Source organism: Temnothorax nylanderi, unplaced genomic scaffold (genome assembly GCF_030848795.1).
Source record: "Temnothorax nylanderi isolate EJ_2023f unplaced genomic scaffold, tnyl_v1.0 TNYL_tig0327_pilon, whole genome shotgun sequence".
In the NCBI taxonomy this organism is placed as follows: domain Eukaryota; kingdom Metazoa; phylum Arthropoda; class Insecta; order Hymenoptera; family Formicidae; genus Temnothorax; species Temnothorax nylanderi.
In genome coordinates, this window is record NW_027249389.1 from 178,141 (window position 1) to 194,719 (window position 16,579).

At 44.6% G+C, this 16,579-nt stretch overlaps 1 protein-coding gene across 3 annotated transcripts; it reads left to right on the forward strand.

The window, feature by feature from the left end:
• The first annotated feature begins 4,205 nt into the window (after positions 1 to 4,205).
• Positions 4,206 to 16,177, forward strand: Kr (krueppel). Of its 3 annotated transcripts, none has more exons than XM_071720141.1 (3): positions 4,206 to 4,730; positions 7,919 to 8,593; positions 8,784 to 16,177. In XM_071720141.1, the coding sequence occupies exons 2-3, from the start codon at positions 7,950 to 7,952 to the stop codon at positions 9,547 to 9,549; spliced, it is 1,410 nt and encodes a 469-aa protein (XP_071576242.1). In that variant the 5' UTR covers positions 4,206 to 4,730; positions 7,919 to 7,949; the 3' UTR covers positions 9,550 to 16,177. The 3 variants fall into 3 exon arrangements, with proteins under 3 accessions (XP_071576242.1, XP_071576244.1, XP_071576243.1); XM_071720143.1 differs by having other exon boundaries at positions 7,959 to 8,593; XM_071720142.1 differs by having other exon boundaries at positions 4,206 to 4,436; positions 7,924 to 8,593.
• The last annotated feature ends 402 nt before the right edge of the window (positions 16,178 to 16,579 follow it).

A 16,579-nucleotide genomic window follows, 5' to 3' on the forward strand; every position in this document is an offset into this window, starting at 1 on the left:
ACACGCAATGAAATAATTCTTTTTTTTTTTTATTCCATTCTCTCGCGAGTCATACAGAGTTCAGTTGTTTGCCTGTGTAGTTTTTCACAATATTTTGTCAGGTTTGTATGCGGAAGTACTTTCGCATACTCGTGGCACTCTCTTCGGGTGACCCGCCCCTTCGCCATCCCTCGTCCGAAAAATATACCAAAACGTATGGCATTCATCGAACAAAAAAAGGTCTCCTAGCAGTCACTCGATCGATTGTTCGCTCGACATGATCCGAAAATCGTAGTACACCGGAGTACAACGTTTGTACTAAATAACGTAATTCTGTATATCAATTTAAAAAAAAAGTTAAAATTGTCTTCAAACAGTCGTGCCCGAGATGAACAAACGCGAACAATGACAAGCCCGCCGTAAGTGGCGGCGGAATCGTCAATTCGGTAGAATTCAATCAAATCCGATCAATCCGCGCGCATTCCGATCCGCCGCATCTGCAAACGCAGATAAACGCGACCGAAAAAAGAAAAAGGAGAGAAAAAAAAGGAAGAGATATTTTCGGTAACACGGAAAGGAGCCTCTTGTGGATCGGCCGACTCACTAATTCGACAATCGCCCCAGATCCCGCACCCCGATTCCCTGTATTCGGCTCTTTTCTTTTTTTTTGTGTATGTGTCTATTTCTCTCTGTCGTTCGACGTCGCCTTGCCTCTCGTCCTTCCCGTTTCTCTCGCGCTCTCGCTCGTTCGAAATCTCCCTCCTTGTCTCCACGGCGACGACAGGCGGCTGACAGGGTGGAGTGTTCCGCGCACCACCCTTGTACTCGTATCCACGTGTGCGTATTCATACAAACACGCACACACACACACACGTGTGTGCTGGTGTCACGCCAGTTACACGCCAGCACGGAACGACATGTGGCCGTATGCGTGGCACTCTCGCCCGTGCCACGAAGGGCGCGCGCGGGCTCGTTCGCGCGTGCATGCGTGACACCCAGTATACGCACGGGGATCCGACGACGGGCATTCTTCCACTTTTTTTATCGCGGCCGAACGTGCGTGTGATGGTGGCTGCGACGTCGTGAGCCGTGAGGTTCTCTCGGCCTCGGCTGCAGGCACGCGCTACGCGCGCCCGGCGCGCGCGAGCAGGTGAGACGGAAGAGCGAGGCGCGATTGCACGCGCGTGCACTCCTGTGCTCCCCCCTCCCCTTCTCTCCTCCTCCGTGGAACGACCCCCGCGGGAGTTATCGTAGCCGGTTCCGTTTTCTGGAGGAAATAGTGGAAGAAAACGGGAGCCGGGGTGGCCCCCGAGCGTACTGTTATCACGACAGAAGTCAGTTTTCTCGGTCTATTGCGTCGAGTATTCTTTGCGCTTGATAATCATGCTTGTTTACAACCATCTCGACAGCATAATGAGTCATTTAGAATTGAACTCGATTCTTTATTCTTTTTTGTTAGCATTTACATGCCGTGATTCGGGTATCTTATTTTATATTATATTATACATAATAATGAGAATAGTTTAGACTGTTTAGACTGAGAATAGTTTAGAGAATTTAGATAATTTAGAAAATAAATTATCTAAATTATCAATGTTCACATGTGATATGTAGCACTAATCTAATCTCCTTACATGAATTTCATAATTTGACCTTCGTAAAGGTAAATATGTAACAACTCGAAGAAAAACTTACTTCTAGACCTACCCGATAGATTGTTCCTTTTTTTGCATCTGAAATAGATCACGCTTGACAATTAGGATCTGTAACAAAAGAAGCGAAAGTTACTTTAGAAAAGACAAAAATAGTGTGAAAAGAAAAAATATCGCTTGCACAAAAAAAATACAGAATTAAAAGATTTATCTGTCGTAAAAAAAAAATACCAACTTAAAGAGAGTATCGAAAGTGGTACATATTTTTCGCCAAACTTATTTATTGAAAGCGACTTAACTGGACAAGAATAAAGCAAAATTTTCACAACGTTTTAACCCTTGACTCGGGTCCTTTTCAAATGAAAAGAAAACATCTATAAATAATTGAGCACGTGACAACAAAAAGATCGCAAACATATTTCTGGTGAGAAATACAGTAAAGGAGTAAAAATATTTTTTTTGCATTGCTACAAAGCCCTTAACCCTAAAGCATCACACTGGGTGTAGCAATTTGTTTTAAAAATGCCCGCTGTTTCTATTGTACAATATAGTGAAAGTTAGGGAATCGAAATGATAAGATAAATAAAATAACTTTTATTCTCTCTCTACCATTCCCTATGTTGCGCAACCTCATCTGCCGTTTAGTAGACGTATGGCTACACCCAGTAGATAGATGTGCTAAACACAGTGTGGTGTTCTAGGGTTAAATCTAAATTCTAGAACATGATAAACCTTCCTTTACTTCGATTAATTTTTATCGTAATAATTAATCACCGAAACTGAAAACTTAAGAAAACTAAGGCTGTGTTGCGATATTCACTGCCAGTACTGAGTACTGACAATCTATAATGTATGTGACGTAAACTATACGTTTTCAGGCAGAGACTATCGAAACATAGCCTTGAAAGTTGTGAAGAAATTGTAAAGATAATAAATCAATAAATAAAATGAAAAGGGTACAAGAAGATGTTAGTGTCGTAATCTTTAAGTAAAAACTTGACATACATTTCTGGCCTATTATTAGGCCATCCTCAGTGTAATAAATATTAAGCAAATTACATATATAAAAAATAACCTATCGCGATATAACTCCGCTTATAAATTATATAAATTATAAATGGAGTGCGTTATAATTAAATTTTAAATGTGGAGGAATTAGATTATGTCTAAGACAGGCTTTAATAAGTCTGATGCGTAATCGTGTTCTTGCGTGGAGTCTAAAGAATTTAGCGCAATCTTTCATTAAAAAACAAACAAAATGACCAAAATTAAACCTAATAAAATTGAAGAACCGCATATTTACGCCCGCGTAAAAATAATCTGAATAAATATAATGTATGTATAATTTTTCTTATAATAAATATAAATCAACTCAAAAAATCGCAAGAAAGCGCGATTGATTTGGGGATATCCTTGGTATATTTCTTGATCGTAAAGGAATTGTTTGTTCATTAATGACTTTGCCAGTTTTCCTTTTTTTGACCACCTACTTGTGTACCTTTCTACGCGATATAAATATAACTCTTTCGCGCAACCTCGAAGACTCTCCGGACAGCGACGTATCGGGTGCGCAATTTATATCGACCGCTTTTAAAATATTGACAGCCGCGGCGAACTTTTGCAAAAAAGCTCGCCGGCGTATACGCGCGGAACTGTCAATATTGCGAGGGCGGTACATTCAGCAGGCATAAAATAACGAATGTACACGTAGGTATCTGCATCGCGGGATGAAAAGCAAGCGATTCAACGCCGACGTCCTCCGGCGAGGACGCAATCGAGGAGAACGTTACAAGATAATGCTACTTAATTGTGAGGTCGCCGTACGCGATCGCAAGCGCAGCAATTCGCAATTTCGCAATTCCAAAGAAGAATTGGATTGTGCGTTTTGGACCTTTCGTCAGAATTTTCGAATCGTGCGAAACGCACTCACGCGACCTCACTCCTTTTACACTCCTCGCGTCTCACGTTTCTCGTTTATCCCCCTTTCGTCCCTCGGGAGACTGAGCGATCTCCCACCCTCTCCTTTACCTCCTTGGGAGAAAAGCGCGCTCTTCACACGCGCCAGCCCCTACCCTTAAAGATCACGGTCGCAGGTTCACCCTGTCTCTCTCTGTCTCTCCCTGAACCTTCCTGCCCCCTGTCATCTCCCTCGCCGTTCCCTCGCGCTTGCTCTTTCTACGCAATAACGTCTCTTTCACCCCCTCTCTCTCTCTCTCTCTCTCTCTTTCTCCTTTCACCTCTCTCTCGCACTGTCATCCCTCTCCCGTCCTCCCCTCTGTCCCTCCCTTCCACTCTCATTTTCTCTCTTTCTCTGTCTTTCTCGATATCTGTCTCTCCCTCTTTCTCTCACCCTTCGTACTCCATCTTCCCATACTAACCCGCACGTCCCAGCGACGTGGAGCGTTTCGGCGACTCGCGCATCCGGGGTTGCGATTCGAGAGGGTAGCGTGCTGCGATACCTGGTGGGGAAGACGGCGGGTGGTGGGGCTGACCGGGATGCGCCAGGGGTGGGGTGATGTTTGACTACTAGCGAGAGCGGAACTCGGTTGTCACTTAGTATTGGGTTAGGTCAGCCCGGAGTAAGCATCGCTCGTCGATGGTCGGTCGGTCGTCCGCGTGATCGTAGCAACACGACTTTGCTCTCTCTCTCTCGTTCGTGTAATTATATACATACTTATAGGGTAGTAATCACGACTAAGGACGCCAGTATACCTTCGCGACACTTGAGCGCTACGTCGAGTCGATGCCATCAGTCGTGATCGGCGTACCGGTGCTACCGGGTGTTCTCTCAGTTTTTCCCCTGGAGTAAGTCACTTGTGTTTGGATCTCATCCCGCTCGGGTTTTGCCGTTTCCTCCTCTATTACACGGGAAAAACAAGCGAAAACCAGCCAGCGGCGGACACGACGACGTTTTGTTTCAATCAATCGCGCCATTGACGCGCGGCAGCCTCGCGTCACCCCGTTTCTACATCTCGCCGTGAGTGATCACGCTGTGTTCAGGAAGAGCGGAAAGACGGAATGTCAAAGTGAGGACAGCTGTCCCACCCTGATCCCGTAGCATGGCACTGGCTTGTTTGCGCGAAGTGCAGATTTATGCAGGTACTTTTTTTCCCTTTTTTTTTCCACAAAAAATAGAAATCTGCGAAGAAAAGAGTGCCGAGAGAACCATGAAAATTGCACGTATTCTTTATGCGGAAGGGAAAAACCGACTGCATAGTTTCTGTCGGCAAATTTCAATAAATTTGCTGTTACTCGGCGTAGCGAAAAACATTAAACCCGGTCTCTTCAGCAAGACATTTAGCAAAATTTAGTTTCTCCCCTTTCAACCGGTTCTTCTGTTACTCTTTAACTTTTGTTGCTCTTTAACATCCTTCGCTTTTAACATGGTCTACCTCTTGCCCGACCAACCTCGGTTGTATTAGATAATTTCCTTTACCGTACTTCGTCTCTGTCGAAATTTGGCAAAAAAAAATGTGTCATATCACGTGGCGTTAGAATGCCGTTACGACCTCGCATTGTTTCTCTCCTCTTTTTTATCCGCATCTAAGAATCTGCCGGATGTTGGCCCCGAATGAAAGTGAAAATGTAGGTGGTGCGTCGGCGCATTAATATATATAGACAGCCAAGGGGTGAGAGGCGGGGGGGGAGGGGGGCGGTGGGAGAAGCAGAAGGCGAGAGCGAGAACAATTTCGTAGTTTCTTAAGAGTCGTGCGACTTCTTGGCTTATCGCCAGAATCTAAAAGCATCTTACCGGCGATACGACGCATGTACGTTGTGACACATCGTAAACATCGATAGGCCTCGGAGAACCTAGCTAAATCGCCCGGTGCGCGAGGGGAGGGGGCAAGGATCGTCGGAAAAACGAAAATCCGTTTTGCGAATGACTCGCGACGCGCGATGCGCGACGTCTAAAAATAATCCCCGCGATTGCTTCGGAATGTGCGGCACGCAATTCCTTCCCTCTCGTCTCGCGTTACTCGCGTAACGCTCTCGTGTGTCTCCCCGTCTCCCGTAAACGCGCTTTTCTCAAACCCCCGACGTACGACCTTCCCGAGCCGTTATATGAAGATATTTAAATCGTCGATGTCTAACGGGAAACTGAAATTTTTGGCAACTTTCTAGCCACTACCCCTTTAGATATCGTCGGAATTTATCAAAGCGTTTCTAGTGTCTTCTAAAACAATATTTTTAGACGAAGAACCCGGAAAAGATTAAGTTTCATGATTTAAAGGAAAATATACTCCTTGCCCTCACCTGAGGACATTGTTGCGAAAAAAGGAAAAGAAGTACCGCTACTCGGAAAAATATTACTGTGTGACGCAGAAACTGCAGGAACACATTTTTTTAAAAGCTTTCAACTGCGTCCAAGGTTATGCGAAAAAAAAAACTGACCATAGGAAAGGATTTTTCCGAGGAAGAACGCACAACGTTAATTGCTGTATGTGAAAACTAAAGCCTCGGCGTATTTGCCGATTTCAACTCTCTCTCTCTCTCTCTCTCTCTCTGCAAACATAGTTTATATTACGTTTCTCCACGTGAAATCAAATAAATACAAATATATAACTTCATTTGAGGTGGTCTAGCCTCTAATAGGGTCTCCGAGAGAAAGTACTCGCGAACTACAAAGGTTGCGACCAATTAGGGAGCAGAGACAAGCGGGGGCGGTACTTCTGGCGTCGCGTTGCCAAGAAACGGCGATCGTAGGCTGTAAGGATCCCAGTCGCCGTTAAGGGAATTTTAGGGAAGCGGGAAGAAAGGGGAGTAAGAGATACCGTACGCACCCTTATTGATTCAACGACGTTGCCTCTCTAAATAGTCCACCAATTAGCCCGCGGCGATCGAACCGTGGATCTCTTTCGGTTATTGTTTCCTTAGTTTCGATCTCGTTAAGAACGGCTCGAAAACGCGCTCGAAACACTTTGCTTTGCCGATTTCCCGAAACGTTCGTCGAAATGTCCTTCGAATTCGCACCGTTAAATATCCACGGGTCGGATGAGAGAAACCCCCTAAATATTAATTAACAAAGGTGTGTCCCGCGTGACGTCAATTCCTAAGAGCAACTTTTAGGAGCGATCTCGCCGCGTAGGTGACTTTCAAAACAAAAAAGACTTGCAGCAACCCTTGCTCTGATGTCCGCTCGATCAACTAATCGCGCACATTTATCAGAGAACAAAACACGTAAACTCGAAGTTGCTAATTTTGGAGACATAAATCTACGTCGTAAAGAGTTAAGAGTATCATTCTCTTTATACATTCTGTTTGTCATTAGATTATCTCTCATTAGATTAGATTAATACTTATACAAGTAATTTAGTTTTTCAATAAAAATCTGTACTGTTACTTAGAGACATAAATCTACGTCATACTGCTTACATATTTCTGTATACGTTTTATTATTTCGAAGAGTATAGTTAAGAGTATCGTTCTCATTATACACTCTCTTTGTCAACAGATTATCTCGTGATACTTACCCAGGTAGCAGGTCATCTCAAGACGTCTTAATGACGTATTATTGACGTCAGAGACGTCATTAAGACATTATTAACACGTCATTTGACGTCACTCTGCTACCTGGGTTATACAAATAATTTAGTTTTTCAATCAACTATCAAAATCTGTACTGTTTATTGATGAACGATATCGATTTCAAGGCGACATCGGCATTCTGATAAGCATATTCGCACGCCGATAAAGTCGTTGTCCCCGAATCGAAGAGGCGATACGTCGTAGACGCGTAGGTGGATAGCCGGAGCCTTATGAATGAACTCTCGCGTAGTCGAGAGTGTGAGTGAATGGAGGAGGATCCAGTAACCTCACGTGCGAGCGACATGTGTGGGAGGGCAAGTCGGGAGTGGGGGGTAGGGAACAGAGAGGAACAGAGAAAAAGAGAGGAAGAAGCGTGCAGGGAGTGTCTAAGAGAGAGAGAGAGAGAGAGAGAGAGAGAGAGAGAGAGAGAGAGAGAGAGAGAGAGAGAGAGAGAGAGAGAGAGAGAGAATTCGCAGATCGTACACATTCGTGTCTCATCATCTGATATCTATCCCCTCGTTCAAGTGATCGCTAACTTCGCCAGATTGTTCCGAGTAGTGAGATGCCGAGGGATATTTTCGATATTCGCCAAATTAGTACCCGTTCGTGTTTATTTACATACATTTCACACGAATGACATGATGTGTTCCTTAGTATAATCCGTATGTTTTACCGGTTAAGTGTGTTTAAATGTTACAATTATATCTCCGCACGAACTAACGATATTTCGTCACATATCTCAATATATGTTCCTCGTTAAGTCCAGGATTCTTGATTGACCGGCATCTGGGCATGATGCAGGACCCCGAGAACAACACTCAGCTCGACAACGCGCCGCGAAGTATGTTTCCCATATTCGATCCTACGTCAACTGGACTACCGATGACCCAGGAGCAGCTGATTGCTAATCAAGCGAGAATGACGAGGATAGCTCTGATGGCCGCGAGACTTCCCGTGTCGTTACACGCCACCCTCGCGTCTCCGTCGCTCTACCCGCAGGATCTCTTCGGGACTTGGCTAACACCGCGAATCGCGTCCTCGCCGCCCTCCCCCCTTCACCCACTGCCAGAAGTATCGCCGGCTCCTAACACGAAGCCCGCGTCTCGGCGCAACAACAATAACAATAACAGTCATAACAATAATAACAATAACGACAACAGTGACAACAACAATATGACGGGCAATGACGACGAGAGAATCGTCAGGAGGGGTCGCGCCGCGAAGAGAAAACCCACCAAATCGAAAGCGGAGGCCGCGGCGGAAGGTGCAGACCCGGTCAGTCCTTCCGTCAGTCCCGAAACGGCGAAGGACAGCAAAGATAAGATCTTCACTTGCGGAGTGTGCCACAGATCCTTCGGATATAAGCACGTGCTGCAGAATCACGAACGTACGCATACGGGCGAGAAACCTTTCCAGTGCCAGGAATGCCAGAAAAGGTGAGAATCTCCGCGATCGATCGCACGTTGTCCCATCTCGCGATTTCTCTAACAATAAGTCACGACGAACAGAATTTCCGCGAAACAAATTATTGTCACATAATGTCGATTTAAAGAAAAGAAGCCTTATTAAAATTAGAATCGCGAGTTTAGCCGAACGATCTTTGACCTTTGACCTTTGATTTTGCAGATTTACCCGGGACCATCATTTGAAGACGCACATGCGACTCCATACGGGCGAAAAACCTTACAAATGCAAATTCTGCGATCGAAAGTTCGTTCAGGTGGCGAATCTCCGTCGTCATTTACGCGTACACACGGGCGAGCGTCCGTACGCCTGCGACGAGTGCGCGTCCAAGTTCAGCGATTCGAATCAGCTGAAGGCGCACATGCTGATACACAACAACGAGAAGCCGTTTGAGTGCGAGAGCTGTCAGATGCGTTTCAGAAGGCGCCACCATTTGCAGCAGCATAAATGTGGTAACGGCGCGGCGCACGAGTCGCCACCGGAGGCCGAGTCACCCCCGTCGTTGAACAGCGATGAGCTCGACTCAGAGGAGTACGTTGATGTTGACGTCGATGTGGATATCGACGGGGAGCAGGCGCCGGAGGAGGAACCAGAAGGGATTGCGCTCACCAGGAAATACATCATGCCGCCCAACAGATTGGCTCGTCATCTCCGAATTAACCCCGAATTAAATAGCCCCGTATACCCGACGCTGAATCCCTCCCCAGTCGTTTTGCCGGTGCAGACGGAACCCGAGGATTTGTCTATGAACAAATCGTCCTCGCGCAGGTCACACTCCGGCGGCAGCAACAATTCGTCGCTGAACGCCGACGTCAGTAACGAGACCAATCTGGAGGAGGACGACGAAGAGGATGAGGCCACCATGTTCCTGAGGCGCCCGCGCGCCCATCGTCAACAAATAGCCACCGACAGCGATCATGCCTCCTAGTGAAGTCTCAGCGGTACGTAGAGAAAATTGCGTAAACAATACCATTACCGTATTATCCTCGACACTATTAGGCAATATGGTAAGAGTGTTATTTACACGGGATTCTCTTGTCGGCTCCATCGTCTTGTATGTCTCGCGTGATAGATCTTGATTACGGGTTACGGGAAGGGCGCCGTTACACACGGATCGAGCGCGATCATTTAAAGCGCTCGTGAAAAAGCGCGCCCCGCGAAGTCTCTGTCGTGTACATAGTTTCGCACCGGAGAAGAGTCAGAAACGGCGAAGAGGAAAAGGAGGGAAAAAAACGTAATGAGAGGAACTCACGTTTAGTTATTCGTTGTGGTAGCTGTTAATGTCTTTTGTTCGACAACCGTGGCGATGAAAAGCTTGATATAGGTATAGTTAGATAGATAATGGAGAAACGAAGGGAAAGGGCATTGCGCGTCTCCACGTGCGAACGGTACGCGCCTTTCGTCGACGAAAGAAGGAGAATTATAGCTGTTTGGATTGGATATACCGGTATACAAGTTCCTCTGACAGTAAAAAGTAGCGGGGAGGAGTGACGACGGTCCGTCGGTCCACTGTCGCTGTCGCGAGTTTCGCGGTTCCTCCGGCTACGTTTATATCTCGCGTTTGTACTACGTTGCCCGTTGTTATGTTTTTTTTTCCTGTTTCGCTCCGTGATTATCCGGAGATTTGTTAGCCGCGCTATCTCGATCGAACGAACGCTCTTTTAGTTTCGCTGAAATGATTCGACATTCGCGTGCTCGAGACGTTCCAAATACTTACGAGAAACGATCTCGATCCTTTATTCTTGCGTTGACAGGCGACTGTTGTTTATTGCAAAAATCAAGTAACAATAAAAACTTTCAAAAAATAACCCTCTTGAATTAATAATCAGGAAACACGTACCTTATTTTATTTTATTTTTTTAATAAAGTGACGAATATCGTCACTCGCGTCTCTGGTTTAGCAAACTGGAAAATCGTAATCGCTGAGCGACTCGATTTAAAATTCAAACCAACCTCCATCTCTATTACCGCCTCCAGTTTCGCCTTGATCGTAGAGAATGAGGTACGCATAATCGAGATCTGCTTCTCCGATTTCCGCCTCTTATCCTTCGGACGCGCGCACCCGGTCTCGTCATAAATCCTTTCAAAAAGATCTAAGCTTTTTTGTGCCGGACTTCCCCCCCCCCTCTCTCTTTTCTGATCACAGCCGGCGCGCGCGTCTTTCGCGCGAACCAGTTTTCGCGATGACACACGGGATCACGAAAAAATTTTGCAGCCGCTAACCGGTCTTCTCCGCTCAGGTTTCCCATCGCACCCCCATACTCGAGGATTTCTTTAAGTCCCGTGAATGCTCGTTTGATTTATGTAATAGTGGGGGAGATAGATTTTTCATTTTGACCGTCGACTTTTAAGCTACCTAGACACGTATTGTCCGCATGGGTTCGTAACATTTTTAAGATTGAGAAACTGCTCCCATTTTCGTATCCCGTTAGTTTCTTTTGCGACAAAACGTAACGCTTCTGGATGTGGAGATCGCCACATCTATCTGTCTCGTAGAAAGATAAGACGGAGAAAGAAAGAGAGAAAGAAGATACAAGACGGAAAATAATGCATTTTGCTCGAGGTTCGGGATACTCAGTAGGCCCGAAATTGCCCTCGTTTATCTTTTGCCTGTATTGTGCTACCATTCATTCGCAAAGAATGAAAGACAAACGCAGGTATACGGATTACGTCGTTGTTGCAAGTTTTGTCGGTTGAAAGTTTTCACTTTTTAATATCCACGCAGTTTCTGTATAGCGATCACTAAAGGAACTGTTTAAAATCGCGTGAGTAAATCGGTGCTTGATCGAAAGATCAATGCTTAACGCCAAACGTGAATTTGTTTTTATAAAGTATTTAAAAAAATTAAGGTAATAAGATTTTTTACGCGTTACAGATTAACTTTTTCCTCCCCGAATTTCATTTCAAGACATATATTTATTATAGAACCTAGGACTCGTTCTTACATTCTTATTCTTTTCGACTTTTTTTTCCTTTTATTCCTTCCTTTTTATCTTCATTTTTAACGTGCTTTAACTTGAACCATTTTATGAGAATTTGACTCAAAGTTCTTTTACGAAGCACAGAAAAGGATAACGCGATTAAAATCAATCATTGCCTGTGTCATTTCGGGCATTCCTTACGCAAGCATAAATCTCATTGGCAAGCACCACGTGGCGATCTTCTTTCTCTTCCTTGCTATACTTTTACCTATTTTAGAGCACTAAATCTCTCTCGCGCAATTTTCATTCGTTAGGCTCTTCGTTGTTATACTCTTCTTTCCGTTCTTTTCTCTCCCCTACAAGAGTTGCGGAACGTCTCGGGCACAATGTCAGTGAAAGTTTGCAATTTTTCGTTCGATCGAGGCTTACTTTTTTTTTTGCATCAAAATCACATGTTAATATCGTTTTTTTTTTATCATTATATCATTTTTCATTCGTAGACTAGCTTTAGAAAAAGATAACACACCGCTTCTCGTCGATTTGTTTACGTACTTATTTCATTGGTCGCATTCCGCAGGGAGACACAGCAAGTTCTCCACGGATCTCTCAGAAGGAGAAACGCAATAATACCCGATTTCGAAACGCCAAGTAAACGCGCTCCCTCGAACGCATCGTTATCTCGACGTAAGTCCGGGATAAACAGTTCAGAATTTTGTTGATATCGCTGAGACTCAATCGACGAGGCTCAGCGATCGCCGTAACTCGGATAACAGTCGAATCTCAATAGCTTCTCGGATCTCGCGAAACAATATATTATAAGCATTACCTCTGCTGAATGCGCCCATTACGTCGATACCGTCGGGATATTTTCTGCTACCACATATATTTGCGAGGCACGCAGAAGGCGACAGAGGTCAGCAGGCCCCGAGATCTCGTGCCCCGAAAGAAAGGCAAATCTCACCCCCCGAAACCTCCGAGTTATATTATTGTACATAGAGGGAACGGCGTCTCAACCCCTCGAGTAAAGGACCGTACGAGGAGTGAAGTCACAAGTGTAAGCGCCCGACTTTTTTTTTCTTTTTCAAGTCTTTCCCCCTTCTCCCCCCCTCTTTTCTTTCTTCCGAGGAGTGACAGATGAGAACGAGCGGCGGTGCCGTGATAGGAAAGCGCTTAACGAATTTGCTTGTGGTCAGTCCGCAACAATCGCGAAGGCGAAGCGGAAACCGGTCTTCTCGGCCACTCGGGCGACGGGATGACGGAGAGACGACGTGTATCGGGGCCCCCAGGACTCGCGCGACGGGAGAGGCGCCGCGATTAATCGGACGGCGGCGCCGAGGAAGCGTTTCTCTTGTCAAGAGCGCGCGCTCCGAACAAAAACCTTCCCTCGTCACGCGGCCTAATTACGGATGACGATTACTTCGTCACGACGCGAAGGAACGCCCCTCGGAATAGCGTCTTCAGAATAGCGATCGACACGCAGCTAGTAACTTCGGCCGAGCTCAAATACGAATGTCGCGGGAATACGAAAGCGCGATCCCTATGTCTGCTCGCGTTAACGGAAATAGCGACGATCGGCATAGGGTGTATCTTAATTTGTCTCTTCTCCTTCTCGCGAACATCGAGAATTGAACTCTCGCCGAAATTGTACCGTCTTCAGTCTATGCTTAATATTTTAGAATACGCTCCGGGGGACACATTTCGATTTGCGTTATTATTCTCTCGATAAGTCGCTCGTTATTCCCGTCTCGTCGTTCACGGCAACGCGGCACGTTCTCCAGTTCACTTGGGGTTGCTTGGCGTTTAGACAAAGTGATACTTCACGCGTCCTCCTCGACGTACACGACGTCGGAGTCCAGCGCGACGGTCGATTCCGGAATCGGCAAATTGGCAAATTTGGTAATTGTCGGTCGGGAAAACCAAAAACCGGATAAACCGGATACCGCGTCCTAGTTTTGTTCCTAACGTTCGACGTCGATTCGTTCGCGTTCCGCGTTTACCGAGTCGAAGAGAATCTTTTCAGGCAAGCACAGGCCGCAAGTTATCCGACTTCCGCTCGGCGTTAACGCGGCGCGCGCTTTGCGCGATGTTGAATGGCAAGAGTACCTTGAGAGATATCGATTCCTAGTTAATGGTTGTTAGTTCCGAACGCTGTTTGCAACTTACGTTCCTGCCGGGGCCTTTTTTGGCCGCCGGCCCGCTATATTTCTTTCGTTTCCTTGTAAGCAGACCCAGAGTCACGAAAAATATCGACGAGGCGAGAAATCACGTTAAGCATCGTGATTAATGAATAAGGTTATCGCTTGTCCTACTGTAATCATTATTGTTGTTGTCCTCTTACTCTTAACGTGCAAAAACTATGTATACATATTATATATATAGTATATATATATATATAGTATATATATTTGTGTCGAATAGTTGTAATGTATTAATATGATGTGTGCTCGAACTGGGAGTACGTTGTACGGATGGGGATCGAAATGTACGACAAAATATACAAGTAATATTGCATGAGGAATAAAGAGATATATAGGAAATATCTTATTATCAATAAGATATTACTATATTCATGACAAAAAGTGTAACAGGAATACAAAAGGCAATTTATCTAAAACTAAAAACAAACATATACAAATAAAAGACAAATAAAAGACAAGACGGATGATCGGGGCATACGGAAGCATTTGGATATTTGGATTGCTTGGAAAAATATTAAAAAAAAGTGTATATATATATAAAAAGCAGAGAGGAACAATTATATATATATGTATATAAAACGGAGAGGATTATCTGTTCCTTATATATGAATTCTGGCGTATCAATATGTCACGGTGGAAACGTATCTAATTCGGTGATCCTACAAAATGTCTAGCTATTCTACAGAATCGCCGGCTGTTATGGTGAATGGAAAAAAAATTCCAACACCTCTCACGTAATTACGTATGATTTTATAAATTGTCCCTCCCTCTTTCCCTCACTGGTGATATTATAACAATTGTTTAATTTCATCACTGACGATCAGACGACTTTATCTTATAAAATATTGGCCGACGGCGATTTTATCCTAATGTAAAATCGCACCAGTGAATATACGTAATTCAAAATTTTTATTACATACGCCAGCATAGCCAATGATTCTATAGAATCACCATGGCGATTTCGTACGAGAGCCAATTGATCACTTCCACCGTAACGGGTACAGATTTTTTTTCTTTTTTTTACACCTTATTACAAACGTTTACGCTTAAACGAATTAAACTCTGACGTTTATTAATGAACTCCGATATTCGGCTGCTCCCTACATCTCGTTCTCGCGTTTCGCTACGGCTTACAGCTCTTTCCAACTTCATCGTTTTTTGTTTTGAGGATAGGAGAGTGCATGGTGCGCTCGTCGAATTTTGTCGAATGTAACGATTTCCAGTTATCCAGCACGAGTCGCTTTCGCGTCGCGAGACGCGAAGCGCTCGTCCGCGTCGTGACTCCAACCGCACTCCGTATCCCCAGTGGCTCGGATAAGAGGATTGTACGATTGTGTATACTTCTTTATATCTATATGTAAACTAAATTTATATCTATATAATTTTATACAGTCAATCGTGACGCGCGCGCGAATCCGGGCGCCTGCGGACGCACGTCCCTGTATGCACGCGCGCGACGCATCCCAGTGCCAACTCTTGACGCGACCGCGCCGGGAAACCGCGCGGCGCGCGACAATAAACTCTCTTGTTCCCTCTATCCCTTCCCCTCTTTTCCCACCCCTCTTGTCCACCCCCTCGCGTTCCGCAACGGCATCCGTTCGGATCTCCGCGCGCGTTAACGATACACACACGGTACAAATTCAGACCTTATGCCTACGGTAAAAGTGGAAATGGAACACGGTCTCACGAAGTAATAGATAATAGTGATAATCGGTTATATGATGTATTGGGCGCGAAATGGCCGCTTGATTGTTCGTCGCGAACGTTACGATTACGTGTATCGCGAGCAATCGTATACTCGCGTTACCGTACACGGTGATCGTTGTCGGCGATCCCCGCGGGCTTTGTGGGGCCCACACGACGGATCTCCGAGAACGATACCGCAATAATTATAACGTCGCATATTGCCGTTCAACGCTCGATATGCAATGTACAGCGCGAACAGCGGGTCAAGTGACATTGTACGTATACTATGAAACTGACACTACCTCACCATACACCTAATATATCTCAACCACAAGACTGATTTTAAATAATATTCCTATAATAGATAAAAAAAAAGAGCAAAGAGAGATAAGAAAAGTGACGTATTGCGAATCAGAGAGTGAATGAGTGAGAGAGAGGGTGAGAGTGTGAGAGAGTGAGAAGAATATCGTTCGTACAAATATGATATAAACTGTTTTGTAAGTAATTCGCGTCTAGGGAATAACGCTAATTGTAATAATTATCATTATTACTACATTGCTGCCAATTTTGAATTCTTATTATGAATAACAGTAAAGCGAGGAAAGGAACCCTTAATATCGTACGTGTTTACTCGTAATTTCGTGCCCCCGATCTTTGCAATCACACGATTCTGTAATCAGTTATCAAATGTTCCATTAAATTGACTGTCTGTCAAACTATTTTTATTATTAAATCTCACTGTTTAATCGTTCTCCAGTCTCAGTTATTTGGCATCCGACCTAACACGATAATCCATATTTCCGTCATGTCGTACCTAATAATATAATGATCTTAATATATAATATAATTTGATAAGATATAATTGCGAAAGACGAATGCGAATTTATCTGAAGAATTTTAAATAGGTATAATTCAATAAATTGAACTGTACCGCGACAATTATGGTTAACATTATTAATCATTAACTGTGTGTCATGAATATTTATGGACGGGATCTTTCAGCGACGAGATTAAACTGAACAAAATTGTAATTGTATTTTAAACCCGACTTTAACACGCGCGATTTTGTTCTACTCCAATTCGATTATATTTAATTTTAGTACCTTCGACCGGGGCGTACAAATCCCCGACGGAAGAAATAATAATAGCCGCG

Coding starts and splice junctions, on each gene's coding strand:
- Kr (XM_071720141.1), top strand. CDS start 7,950: ATGATGCAGGACCCCGAGAACAACACTCAGCTCGACAACGCGCCGCGA. Junction 8,594..8,783: donor TGCCAGGAATGCCAGAAAAG/GTGAGAATCTCC, acceptor TTGATTTTGCAG/ATTTACCCGGGACCATCATT.